Source organism: Tursiops truncatus, chromosome 3, assembly GCF_011762595.2.
Source record: "Tursiops truncatus isolate mTurTru1 chromosome 3, mTurTru1.mat.Y, whole genome shotgun sequence".
Classification (NCBI taxonomy): domain Eukaryota; kingdom Metazoa; phylum Chordata; class Mammalia; order Artiodactyla; family Delphinidae; genus Tursiops; species Tursiops truncatus.
This window is the reverse complement of record NC_047036.1, coordinates 108,743,486-108,757,564: the sequence shown is the minus strand read 5'-3', so window position 1 is coordinate 108,757,564 and position 14,079 is coordinate 108,743,486. Positions and strand designations below refer to the sequence as shown.

The following is a 14,079-nucleotide window of genomic DNA, read 5'->3' as shown; positions in this document are numbered from 1 at the left end:
CCACCAGGGAAGCCCTGCACGAAACACTTTTATGGAAGTCTTTGAACATATATTTTCATTTCTACTGGATATGTATCTATGAAAAGAATTGCTGGGTCATAGCTGCCAAATAATTTTCTAAAATGGTTGTACCCTTTTATACTCCTACCAACAGTGTATACGATTCCACATGCTTCATATTCTTACCAACAACTAATGTTATTAGTCTTTTGTGGAAGGGTTTTAATTTGCATTTATCTGATGATTAATACTGTTAGCATCTTCTCCATGTGCTTTGTTCCTTCACCATTCATATATCTCCTTATGTGAAATGCCCAAGCCTTTCACCCATTTTAAAATTGGGTGAATGGTTTGTCTTATTGCTTTGTAGGAGTTCTTTGTGTAGGCTGTTTACAAGTCCTTCATCATTTATATACATTGCAAATATTTTCTTCCAGTTTATGGCTTGCCTTTTTAAAAAAATTTGCCTTTTGATATGCAAGTTTTAAATTTTAATGAAGTGCAATTTATCGATTTTTCTTTTATGCTTAATAACTTTTGTGTCTTTTTAAAGAACTCTTTATACTCCATGATTGTATAGATACTCTGTTTCTTTCTAGAAGCTTTATAATTTAAGCTTTTACATATAATCTTGTTTTGAGTTAACAGAGAATACTTTACAAATGCTTAGATAAGTTCAGGAGCAAAGCATTCTAACTTTTTTATTACTGTTGAGATAAATTTCACATACTGTATAATTCACCTGTGTATAGTATACAGTTCAGTGGTTTTTTAGTATAGTCACAGAGTTACGCAGCCATAACTGCTATCTAATTCCAGAACATTTCATCACCCCACATGCTTATGAAGTAAGTCAGACAGAGAAGGACAAATATTGTATGATATCACCTATATGTGTAAATAAAACATACTAGTGAATATAACAAAAAGAAACAGACTCACAGATACAGAGAACAAACTAGTGGTTACCAGTGGGGAAAGGGGAGAATTTCCAAGAAATCTTATGTTTCCTAGTCAACATATTTTCTTTTGCCACAAAGACTGCTCTCTTTTTACTCTCTACTGTCCCCACATTTTACAACTTATCCTTTATTTTCCTTCACCTACTTTACAAAGAATATAGGACTCTTAGACATGAGTCCCCTCATCCTTACGTTCATATCTGTAAATCTTTCTGTATCCGTGTCCATGTTTGCTTCCTTTTTATCCTAGCAAAGGGGTTATCATTTCTTCTGAGGTTAACCCTTTCATCTGTACTCTGTATCCTGTCCTCATCCGCTTCCTTAGACGCCTTACTTTGTCAATCACCATCTCCCTTCCACTTCACATTCTTTGTCATCAATATGTAAACATGTTCAGATGTGTCCTTTTTAATAACAAAATAGCTGTCACTCTACTTCATGATTCCTTTTCTTTTTCTCTTTCCTTGACATTTGTCTTAAACTCACTGTTTACTCTCATTTAGTCCTCAATTTTCTGCAGTTTGACCCCAGGACTCTGTCCTTACAACTGTCCTTGCCATGGTCACCAATGACTTCTTTGTTTCTAAAGCTAGTGGATGCTTTTTAGTAACAACTGTGGTATTTCTTCTTCCTCTCTAAAGTGCTCCTCTTTCTTGGTTTCTTTGAGGCCAGCTTCCTGATTTTAATTCCAAAACAATCTGTCCTTTTATAGTTTCCTTTGCATAACATCAAGCACAGTTTAGTAAAAGCTGTTCAGGGGGATGCAAATCATTGTGGTCTAAGGATGAATCTCTGGTTTAGCTTGAATGTCTAGGATAAGTCTTTCATCAATTCATAGACATTTGCTAAGGATTAAATACAGGAAAACTAAAATTGTATTTGCTGTCAAGATTTGGGATGAAGATGTGTTATGTTGCCAGTTATGGATTTTTAAACATGCATCAATAGGGTTAGGGTTAAGGTTCTCTTAACGAAATGAAGGAACGCAATCAAAAGCTGTGACTGATGAATTGTGAGGAATTGACCATTCAGCCTAACAACAGACAGCTCCTGGAACGACAGTTCTCTTCTTTCTTGGCAACTGTCCTACATGTTGTAGTGCCTTCAGTTCACCAGATTCTTATCTCCATCATACAATTCATTGTTTTCTTTCTTTCCCTCTCCTCCTCATCTCACTTACTCCATTAGTCTTTTTAATTGTGAAATATAATGTACACAAAACAAATGCAGTGGACTTTCTTTTTTTTTCCTTTGGGTACTGTATCTGTGTAAACATTATCAAGTCAAAAAATAGAACATTATCACTGCCCCAGTCCTCCTGGTATAACCCCCACCACCCTCACCTAACTCCCAGATATAGCAACTCTCCAAACTTTTGAAGCCATCATTTCCTTTGTTTTGCTTATAGTTTTAAAAACTAAATATTCATCCCTTGACAAAACTTTACCTGATTTAAATCTTCCTATAAATGGCAAAATACAGTAACTGTGTTTATGGGTGTCATTGTGTGTCATTGTCTCATTTCTTTTGTTTACAGTCCATTTATGTTTTTGCCTATAGCTGAAGTTCATTCATTATGTTTGTTGTGTGGTGTTTCATAGTATGAATATTTACCCATTTGGTTGGTAAGTATATGAATAGTGTCCAGTTTTCAGCTATTATGAACAGTGCTGCTATGAACATTCTTGTATAATGGCATACTTTTCTGGAATGGAATTGCTGGGTCAACTTCATTTTTACTAGATTTGTCTAATTAGTGTACATATTTAAAAAACTATTCTCTAAAGAGATTATGCCATTTTCACTCACACCAACTATATATGAGGATTTCTACCCCATTTTGTTGTTCATCACTTTCTTACTTGTTTTTGTTTTATAAGGAATTAGCTACTGTTATTTAAACTGAAAGCTGTTTCTGTTTTTTCGTTTTGATATTAAAGTAACAAAAGTATTTAAAAATCTGGGTTAGCCTTATGCCATCTGAGTCCATGCCAGGAAGTTAATATGTATTTTCATTATATTAAATGTACTGACATATTTTTATTGTTAGCTATTTTTAGATTCATGTGGGATGACTATATTTTATATACACTGAGTGATACTTGCCACAGATTTTATTCTTTCTTTTTAATCTAAAATGTCATAGCTGTGTAAATTTTCAGTCCTAAACTAAATGGTAAAACTAAATGGTGGTATTTTATGTAAAGTTCTTCTGTGTTATCTTGAGCAGTAGTACAACTTTGGGTTTCATTATATAGATTTTATTTCTGGGAGTTTATGTGGAATATTTATTAAAGTAATTCTAATGAATCTTTATTTTTCTTTAAAGTTGGCCTTTGCCAGAGTTTGATCCAAGCCAAATTCGACTAATTGTATATCAAGACTGTGAAAGACGAGGGAGAAATGTCTTGTTTGACTCCAGTGTTAAGAGAAAAAATGAGGACATATCAGTATCGGTGAGCATCATTATTGATTTGGTTCAAATTTAATGTCAGATATTCTAATTCAAGATGGAATGAGTAAGATTTCAGTTATGGTACTTTTATTTGTCAGTACAAAACATTTTTACCATGTTATTAAAATTTAGAACACTGGTTTTGAGAATTTTTAAAGGAAAAAACATTTGCCTTATTTGCATTGGTCTAGTACCAGAGAAAATTTTAGTTTGACATGTATTTACTTATATACTTGTATTATGAGATATGGCTAGAGCTACAGGGATTGTTAAAGTGGATCTGGTACAAACCTCTCACCATATGACTGTGGAAAGTGTGACCTGGAGAGGTGAAATTATTTGTCTGAAGGTACAAAGCAAGTTAAATCTGTAGCCCTTAGTTCATCATATTTTCCCATACTATACAGCAGTAGTAAGAACATCTATTCTGTTGACTTTCAACATCATATTTTGAAATATTTTATGACTAGTTTAGCAGTAACAAATGGCCTTTCACTTGGTCATCCAAGAAAACCCAAGTGATTGTTGTTGTTTTGCTGCTGCTACTTCTATTAAACTTTCAGATGTAAAGACTGTCCATCGCCTGGATCTATAATCTGGAAATGGAAGCCTGGAATTGTGTTTTCTCTCCTTCCCTAAACTGACAATTTTCACTAACATTTCAGTAAACTAGAATTGACTTTTAATAGACAAAAAGTTATTTTTTAATAGGCAAACTTTATTTCTCGAGACTTGGGAGTTTGTACTTGAGATTTTGTGTTCTTAGAAAAATTTGATACATTGGACGTGGTCTGTTGTCTTATAATAGCATCCTCATCATCTACTTAGGTGGCATATAATAAGTACTTGCCTAATTTTTGAGTTATTTTGATTGTCAGGTTTTATGATGTTCTTCTGATTAGTAACACATTTCTTAATTTTCTGGAGATTGTGCTTTGTTTAGATTTCTTAGCCATTCTCTGGACACTTTTTTCAATCTGACAAGAAAAAAAACATTGCAAACTTTTCTTAAAGTATTGTTTGGTTGTACAAATGACTAAGTATCTACAGAGCACTAGGCTCTTGGAGATTTAGCAGTCTCTACCCTCTTGGTGCCTGCAATTAGACATTCTTAGGGAGGTGAACATTGAACAAACAAACAAATAAATAAATAATTCCAAATTGTGATTGGGTACTGTGAAAGAAACACACAGAATTCTTATGAGATTCCACAGGAAGGAACCCATTTTTTAAATTTGTTTTGTTTTGTTTTGTTTTGCGGTACGCGGGCCTCTCACTGTTGTGGCCTCTCCTGTTGTGGAGCACAGGCTCTGGACGCACAGGCTCAGGGGCCATGGCTCACAGGCCTAACTGCTCCGCGGCATGTGGGATCTTCCCGGACCGGGGCACGAACCCGTGTCCCCTGCATCGGCAGGCGGACTCTCAACCACTGCACCACCAGGGAAGCCCAGGAACCCATTTTTTATCAGTTTGGTTGTAGGGGTATTAGGAAGGTCTCACTGAGGTAGTGACATTCAACCTGAGATCTCAAGAAATTGAAGGCATGGTGTAGGGGATGGGTATTCCTTTAAGCAAGACCAGCAAATGCAGTCTACAGGGTGACTTAGGAGCTTAGTGAATTGCAGGATCTAAAAGAAGGCCAGTTTGGCTGGAATGATAGTAAAGTAGTATGTGAAGTAACTAGAGATGAAATTGGAGAGAGATGGAACAGGAGCCAGAATATTCAGGGCCTCATAGATCTCTGGGTTAGAAGTGTAGATTATATTCTAAATGTAGTGGGAAGCCATTGAAGGGATCTGGTTTATGTTTCAAAAAATCACTTGGGTAGAGAGTCCAGAAATAAACTCACACATACGTGGTCAGTTAATTTACAACAAAGGAGCCAAGGAATATGCAATGGGATAGGACAGTCTCTTCAATAAATGGTGTTGGGAAAACTGGACAGCCACATGCAAAAGAATGAAACTAGACCGCTTCTTAACACCATACACAAAAACTAGCTCAAAATGGATTAAAGACTTGAACATAAGACTTGAAACCATAAAGCTCCTAGACTAAAACATAGGCAGTAAACTACTTGACACTGGTCTTCGCAATGATTTTCTTGGATGTGAGACCAGAAGCAAAGGCAACAAAATAAAAAATTAACAAGTGAGACTACATCAAACTAAAATAGTTCTGCACAGCAAGGGAAACCATCAACAAAATGAAAAGGCAACCTACCAAGTTGAGAAAATATTTGTAAATCATGTATTGGGTAAGGGGTTAATATCTGAAATATATGAAGAACTCATACAACTCAATAGCAAAAAAACAAACAATCTAATTGAAAAGTGGGCAGAAGATCTGAATGGACAGTTTCCAAAGAAGACATACAGTTGGCCAACAGGTACATGAAGAGGTGCTCAGCATCACTAATCATCAGGGAAATGCAAATCAGAACTGCAACTGTGTATCACCTTACAGTTGTTAGGATGGCTATTACCAAAAAGACAAGAAATGACGAATGTTGGTAAGGGTGTGGAGAAAAGAGAACCCTTGGGCAGTATCTGTGGGAATGTAATTGATGTAGCCACAATGGAGTACAGTATGGAGAATCCTCAAAAAATTGAAAATAGAATTGCCATATGATCCAGCAGCTCCATTACTGAGTCTGAAGAAATAAAAACACTAACTTGAAAAGATCTATGCACTCCAGTGTTCACTGCAGCATTATTTATAATAGCCAAGACATGGATGCAACCTAAGTGCCCATTGATGAATGAATGGATAAAGAAAAAAATACATATAATTCAGCCGTAAAAAAGAAGGGAACCTTCCTGATTTTGACAACATGGATAGACCTTGAGGGCATTATGCTAAGTGAACTGAGTCAGACACAGAAAGACAAATACTGTATGATCTCACTTATACGTGGAATCTAAAAAAAACTGAACTCGTAGATACAGAGAACAGATAGGTGGTTGCCAGAGGCAGGTGTAGGGAGTGGGGAAAATGGGTGAAAGGGGTAAAAAGTATAGGTTTCCAGTTATAAAATAAATAAGTCATGGGAATGTAATGTACATATGGTCACTATAATTAATAATACTGTATTGTATATTTGAAAGTTGCTAAAAGAGATCTTTTTTTCTTTTATTTATTTATTTATTTTTTTGCGTTATGCGGGCCTCTCACTGTTGTGGCCTCTCCTGTTGCGGAGCATAGGCTCCGGACGCACAGGCTCAGCGGCCATGGCTCACGGGCCCAGCAGCTCCGTGGCATGTGGGATCTTCCTGGACCAGGGCATGAACCCGTGTCCCCTGCATCGGCAGGCGGACTCTCAACCACTGCGCCACCAGGGAAGCCCAAAAGAGTAGATCTTAAAAGATCTCATAACAAGGAAAAAATTTTTTTGTAACTATGCATAGTGATGGATGTTAAGTAGACATTATGGAGATCATTTCATAATATATATTACAAATACTGCATCATTATGTCATACATCTGAAATGAATATAATGCTGTTGTCACTTATATGTCAATTTTTTAAAAATAGTGAAAAAATTGGGCTTCCCTGGTGGCGCAGTGGTTGAGAGTCCGCCTGCCGATGCAGGGGACACGGGTTCGTGCCCCGGTCCGGGAAGATCCCACATGCCGCGGAGCGGCTGGGCCCGTGAGCCATGGCAGCTGAGCCTGCGCGTCCAGAGCCTGTGCTCCGCAACGGGAGTGGCCACAACAGTGAGAGGCCCACATACCGCAAAAAAAAAAAAAAAAAAAAAAAAAGTGAAAAAATCACCTTGTTACTTAGGGAATGGTTGGATGTGGGGGGATGAGGGAGAAGGAAGTGTTTGGTGAATTCAGCGTTTTGGTTTGAATAGCTGAGTGGTGAGATGCCTAAGAGTCATAGAATTGTAGATGGTCAAGCAGACAGTTGAAATCTAAGGCTAGCTGCAAATGTGATAGGCATGTTTTTTTTGTGTTTAGACTGCTAATAGCTCAGCAGAACTTGTCTAAGACTGACAGGTTAACAATCAATACTCTCTTGATGATTTCTTTAGCAAATATTTATTGAAGTTTTTTTGTGTGCTTGATGATGTTCCATTGAATTGCAGCATATAACTTCTTTACTATTTCTCTTGATGCTATTCATTGTGTTTCTTTAGCATTCTTCCCTTTTGTCTTAAACAGCCTTGTAAGTGTCGTGTCATGCTGTTTCTTGAACCCTTTCTGCCCACCTTTTCTGAAATGATGCTTCATTAGTCTCATTAGTCTTCTCTCCATCTGATATCTCCTTCTTCTCTCTGTTAGCTTTTTTTCTTTGCCTGCAAATCTTCACAAAGTCTCTTTACCCAACACCAACAAAATAATTATCCTTTTACTTTCTCCTTTATTTATATGCCCTTCTGTCTTTTTCTGTCTCTGTCTTTTTTGATCCTTCTCAGTCTTCCTTCTCAGTGTTTGTTGGTGTCTCTTAGCCTCTCTGACTCTCTCTCTGGCTCTCCTCAGTGTTTCAGCTCAATCTCTCCTTGGTATCTCTTAGTCTCTTCTCTGTGTCTCTTAGTCTCTCAGTAGTAATCTGTCTACCAGCTCTAAGCTCATACCATCCACTCATTTCTCAGTCTTCTGAAATTTTCCTGTAAGCCTGCTTCTTCTTTTTCAAACTTTCCTCTAGACTCATCAGTGACTAGAAATCAAACAGCCTTGAATATTTCCAGTCTCAGTTGTTTTATATATCCTCATGTTTCGTGCTATCTCCCTAGATGAAGATTTATCTTCTTTCAAGGTTTATTGTATCACAACTTTATGAATCCTTTCTGATTCCTCTTTTCTGCTACATAAGAATTCTCATAGTCCTTTGTTTATAGTCTTTCACAGACTTCTATATCGGAGCTATATTTGTATGTTTATTTGTTATTAAATTGCAAAAAAAAGTAAAAAATTTGTCTGTTATTCACCTTTGTTTCCTAAACGGCACACTGCCTCACACATGGTAAATACCCAGGACATATTTTGATCAGCTTTAATTAAAAGTTAGGAAGTTTATTATCAAAATCCTGTAAATACTTTAATGAAGATTTTATATGTTCCTTTTGAACGCTACAGAACACATGTTTTTTTCCCAAATTGTGAGCTGTTGGAATCATTAAGTGATTTTTTTCATCTACTTTACTGTACTTATACCTTTGGAACATCAAATCATGTCAGTTCTATATAGGTAAAGAGGGACTGTGTGATGTAAATGATCATTTTAAACTTACTACACAATATTTTGGGTCTATACATAATGATGAGATAGTTTAGGCATTAGCAGTTTCCTGAATATTGTCTTACAATGCTGAAATAAAATTATATTAATCAGTGTATAGCTTTCTCAGAACATTTATTTTTCCAACTCTATTATATTCTGTGAAAAATGACTCTTGAACATTCAGTGATTGTAATCAAGAAACTTTTTTTTTTTTTTTTTTTTTTTTTTTTAACGGTACGTGGGCCTCTCATTGCTGTGGCCTCTCCCGTTGCGGAGCACAGGCTCCGGATGCGCGGGCTCAGTGGCCATGGCTCATGGGCCCAGCCGCTCCACGGCATGTGGGATCTTCCCGGACCGGGGCAGGAACCTGTGTCCCCTGCATCGGCAGGCGGACTCTCAACCACTGCGCCACCAGGGAAGCCCAAGAAACTTCTCTCTTTTGTAAAAGTTTATTTTTATTTTTTTACTTTTGATCCTCAGACCTTATTCAGCATCTAGTTGAAATGTAAAAATTATTGAGATGTGGTTTCTTTGAACACTGATATAGCCAAATGGATCAAGTGTGATTTGATCATATGATACTATCTTTATCTTGGACATTATTTCTGTGTTAACAATAATCCAGTGCATGTGTTCCCAGTGAATTTACATCGTCACTCACATGTTTCAGCCTTCATTGGTTATATACAAGAATAAAGTTGTACATCAGCAGATTCAAATAACTTTGGAAAGGTGAATACAAATATTAATGTGTTAGAGTTTTGTATACTCAGAAGCATTGTACAAGTGCTAGTAGTTGAATTGTAATTGTGATATCAGATTTGGAACATAGGATTTGGTTAGTTAATTGAATCTATATAGAAGTTAATATACAGAAATCAGTAAACTCAGTATATACAAATAACTTCCAATTGGAAGTATGAAGGAAGCTAAGGCTCCATTTAAAATAGCAATTTTGTGGGATAGGGAGGGTGGGAGGGAGACGCAAGAGGGAGGAGATATGGGGATATATGTATATGTATAGCTGATTCACTGTGTTATAAAGCAGAAACGTAAGAAACCATTGTAAAGCAATTATACTCCAATAAAGATGTTAAAAAAAAAAAAGGAGCATGGAGGCTTCTAAGTAAAAAAGGACAAGTGCTTTAAGCATTTGGGAACTCAATAAAATTAATTTATTTTTTAGCACCTTAAAAAAATAAAATAGCAATTAAAAAAATGCCTTTTCATAAACTTAACAAAATCTATATGTTTAGAACTTTAAAAATCTCCTGAGGTACATAAAAGCTTACTTGAGCAAATGAAAAGGCAAAATATATATTTGGGTAATACTTAATGTCATAAAGTTGTCCATTGTCTCTAAGTTGCTTTGTAAAATAATGCTATCTCCATAAAAATGGCAACCTTATTGTTGTTGTTATTATTATTATTATTTTTGGTGGGTGGTGGTATCTGGAATTAGATAGCAGATTCTAAAGTTCAAATGGAAAGAAATTAGCAATAATAGGTTGGAAAACTGAAAAAGAAAGAGTAGTGAGGTTGAGTAAGTTCTACCAGATTTGAAAAATATACTGTAAAGTCTCAATAATTAAAAGAATATATTATTGGAACATAAATAGATCAATAGACTAATGGAATGAAATAGAGGATCAGAAGTAGATCTAAATACATGCAAGAATTTAATATATGATAAAGGCATCATCTTAAATCAGTAGGGTAAAGATTAATAAATGGTATTAGATAATTAGCCAATTATAAGAAAGATAAACTTAGATTCATATCTCAAGTATATCAAACATTTACATGTAAAAAAAATAAAACTGTGACATTACAAAAAGATAACATGAGTTCCTATGTATCCATGGAGTGGAAAACACCTTTTAGCTATTGCTCAAAATGCAGAAGCCATAAAGTTAAAAGACTTACACATTTGACAACCAAATAAAAAAAGAAACGGAAATAACTTGGATGGTGGGCAAAGCAAAGCAAAAGCAAACAAAAAAGAAAAAAACTACCATGAGGAAAATCAGAAGATAAATGGTATGGGAAAACATTTTTATAGGATATAAAACCAGCTGGTAATCCTTCTATATAAAAAATTCCTAGAAATCAAGACAGGAGAAACATTCAGTAGAAAATTAGGTGAAAGATAAGACCAGGGAGTTCACATACAGATGGCCATTACACATTTAATAAGATTCTTCTTCTCATTCATAATAAGGAAATTAAAATTAAAACTATGTTGTGATTTTAGTTCTTTCCTTTTAGATTGGCAAAAACCCAAATGTTGCATGACAGTACTTTGCTGTTAAAGTGAGTGAGTGAAATGACATCCTTGGAGGGGTAGTCTGGCAGTATCTACCAAAATTACATGTATTTATGTTTTGACCCAGCAGTTCCACTGGCAGGGTTATTAACAGATGACTGGTTAAATAAGCTATAGTATATTCACACACTGGAATACTGTGTAGCTGTATTTTTTTTTAAAAAAACAATGAGGAAGATTTCTAAAGATAGATGAAAAGATTCTCTATGATATTAGTGGAAAATAAAGCAATGGCAGAACTGAATCACTTTTTCTGTAAGAGAAAAGGAAAGGGAATATGCTTATATTTGAAAAGAGATACTGGAAGGATAATAGTAAACCAATAAAAATGATTTTACTTATTGGCAATGTGTGGAGTGGGGAAAAGGGTAAAGAGTGGGATCTAGATTTCTTTGTGTCGATGAAAATTCAATTAACAATTAAGCTAAGAAGAAATAAAGATAATTTTATTTGAGCCAAATTGAGGATTGTAACGTGGGAGACAGATTTTCAGAAGCTCTGAGAATTGTTCCACTGGTCAGGAGTTAGAGAGGTGTATGTTTTTGAGAGAAAGAATCATGTATCATATTGACAAGTTAAAATTATAAATAAAGTTCATCATAGATTTTTTATAGTCAGGTATGCACATACAGAATGAGCCTTTAGTCAGTGTGATCCCCTGTAGAGGATGGGAAAGGAATATTAATTTTAAAAATTACAATGCTGGCATTAGAAGAAAGAGACTGTTTTTCTCAAAGTTGATTACATCCTCCTACCTTGAGGGGATCTGGTTAATGTATAATGCAGATGCACATTGAACATTGGGAAAGGCATGTTATGTGTATTTCAATTCTGACTTAGTTTGATCGTCCTGTTGTAGAGATCTTAGATCTATAAGACATTGTGCATAGAAGTGTATGTAAAAGCTGTGTGAGACACACACACACACACACACACACACACACACACACACACACACACACACACACACACACACACACACACACACACACACACACACCCCCACCCCTTTCTCTGTACAGTGTCTTTTCTCTTTCCCATTCTTAAGTTATGGCTTTTTTGAAACCAAGCAGCAACAGCTTTGTTGGAAGATGGTCTAGTGAGGGCACATGGCACCATAGACATTGGCCTTCTAGGAGCAGAAATTATGCTTCAGTCCTGGAATTGATATATGTTTGTCCCTTTCTTCCCTCTAGCAAATTGCTTCTTGTTTCAGAGATTGGACATATATAGTTACCTCAGCCTGGAATGTCTTTCTAGCCCTCCCATTCTTCTTCTTTCACCTTAACTCCTATGCTTTTTTGTAGTTCCAGTTTAAATATCATTTCTGATCTGCCTAGACTAAGTTAAGTCTTTCTTGGACAGTTCACATAAACATCATTGCTCCTTAATCTCTTATCTGTAAAATGGGGATAATAATAGCACTTACTTCATAGAGTTGTTGTGAGGAATAAAAGAGTAAATATATGTAAAACAGAAGAGTACCTGACCAGATACTAGGTGCTATGTGAGTTAACTGTTGCTATCATTATTATTTTTATTAGACATATTTGAAATAGTGTATTTAATTATACTAATTTGTCTATTTGTTAAATATCTCCTTCTCCTGTTAGATTGTTAGTTCCACGAGGAAAAGAACTGTTTTATTCACTTCTTTTCGCTAGTGCTTGGTACACATAGTATTCAGTTACTTTTGTTGACTGATAAATGGTGGTTTGCAATAGTAGATAAGTCAGGCCAGCTGGGTTTTGAAGGATGAACATACTGGTAACTGTGGTAAAGCATTGCAATGTTTTTAGGAGTATCAGAGAACTTGGTGGATTGCAGTTTTGGTAGTTGTGAGCAGTGAAAGCTCTAGAACCTGTTCAGGAGGGAGAGGAGAACAAGAGGAATAAAGCAAAAAAAAATTTTTTTATTTATTAATTTTTATTGGCGTCTAGTTGCTTTACAATGTGTTAGCTTCTACTGCACAGCAAAATGAATCAGCCATGTATATACATATATCCCCTCCCTTTTTCTTTTCCCTGCCATTTAGGATACCACAGTGAACTAAGTAGACTTCCCTGTGCTATACAGTATGTTCTAATCAGCTGTCTATTTTATGCATATTATCAATAATGCAGTAGTGTCAATCCCAATCTTCCAATTCCTCCCACCCCACCCCTTTCCCCCTTGGTATCCATACATCCATACATTTGTTCTCTATGTCTGTGTCTCTATTTCTAAAGCAAAAAATTGAAATACATTCTTCTTCCATGCTAGACGGTACAGCCTTCTGGTTCTAAGCTCAGCTATTATTAAAGATGTAACTGTCCAATACATGGATGCGTTCTCATTTCAAAAGATTAAACTTACATATATATGAACGTAGATTGAAATATGTCTCATTTGCATTTCTCTTCCTATTCCTACATCTCCCCAGTTTTTTTCCATTAAAATATGTTACTTACATTAGCTTGTAATGGGTATATTGTTATATTTAAATAAATTTATAAATATTTTAAAATTCCTCAATTTTAATTTCTAATATGGGAAAATATTGATACATACATCACACATAAACAAAATGCCTTTGGGATCCTAAATAATTTTTAAGAGCATGAATAGGTTTTTGAGATCAAATAATTTGAAAACTGCTGCAGTATATAATTAAGTCCCAACAATGAATATTGTGTAGACCATTGTAATATAGAAAAATTCCCGTGATTTAATAATTTTGGTGAGAAAAGTACAGTTAAAAAATGCCACAAATATTATTATAGCTATGAGACAAAGAATAGAAAACAGTACTGGAGAAAATACAGTAAAATGCAAATAGTCATTATATTAAGGTTATGTTATTTTGAATTATTTCATCCTTGGTTTTCCAAAGGTTTTTATGCTATAATTTATATATGGTGGAAAATCTGTTAAAATATGAATGGGAATAATGTCTCCCTTTCAGAAGCTCTGTAGTGATGCTCAAGTTAAAGTCTTTGGGAAATGCTGCCAACTGAAACCTGGAGGAGACAGTTCTTCCTCTTTAGATAGTTCCATGACTTCATCTTCTGATGTAAAAGACCAGTGTCCTAAGTACCAGGTAAGATCACTGATGTCTTTTATTCATTCA

General features: G+C 35.4%; 1 protein-coding gene across 4 annotated transcripts in view; it reads left to right on the top strand.

Moving 5' to 3' along the window:
* Positions 1-14,079, top strand: part of FNIP1 (folliculin interacting protein 1) — a 132,887-nt gene that overhangs the window by 51,177 nt on the left and 67,631 nt on the right. For all 4 annotated transcript variants that reach the window (XM_073802476.1, XM_019924372.3, XM_019924374.3 and 1 more), the window contains exons 2-3: positions 3,292-3,418; positions 13,915-14,049. In XM_073802476.1, the coding sequence (XP_073658577.1) occupies positions 3,292-3,418; positions 13,915-14,049 (262 nt within the window). The remainder of the gene's footprint in view (positions 1-3,291; positions 3,419-13,914; positions 14,050-14,079) is intronic.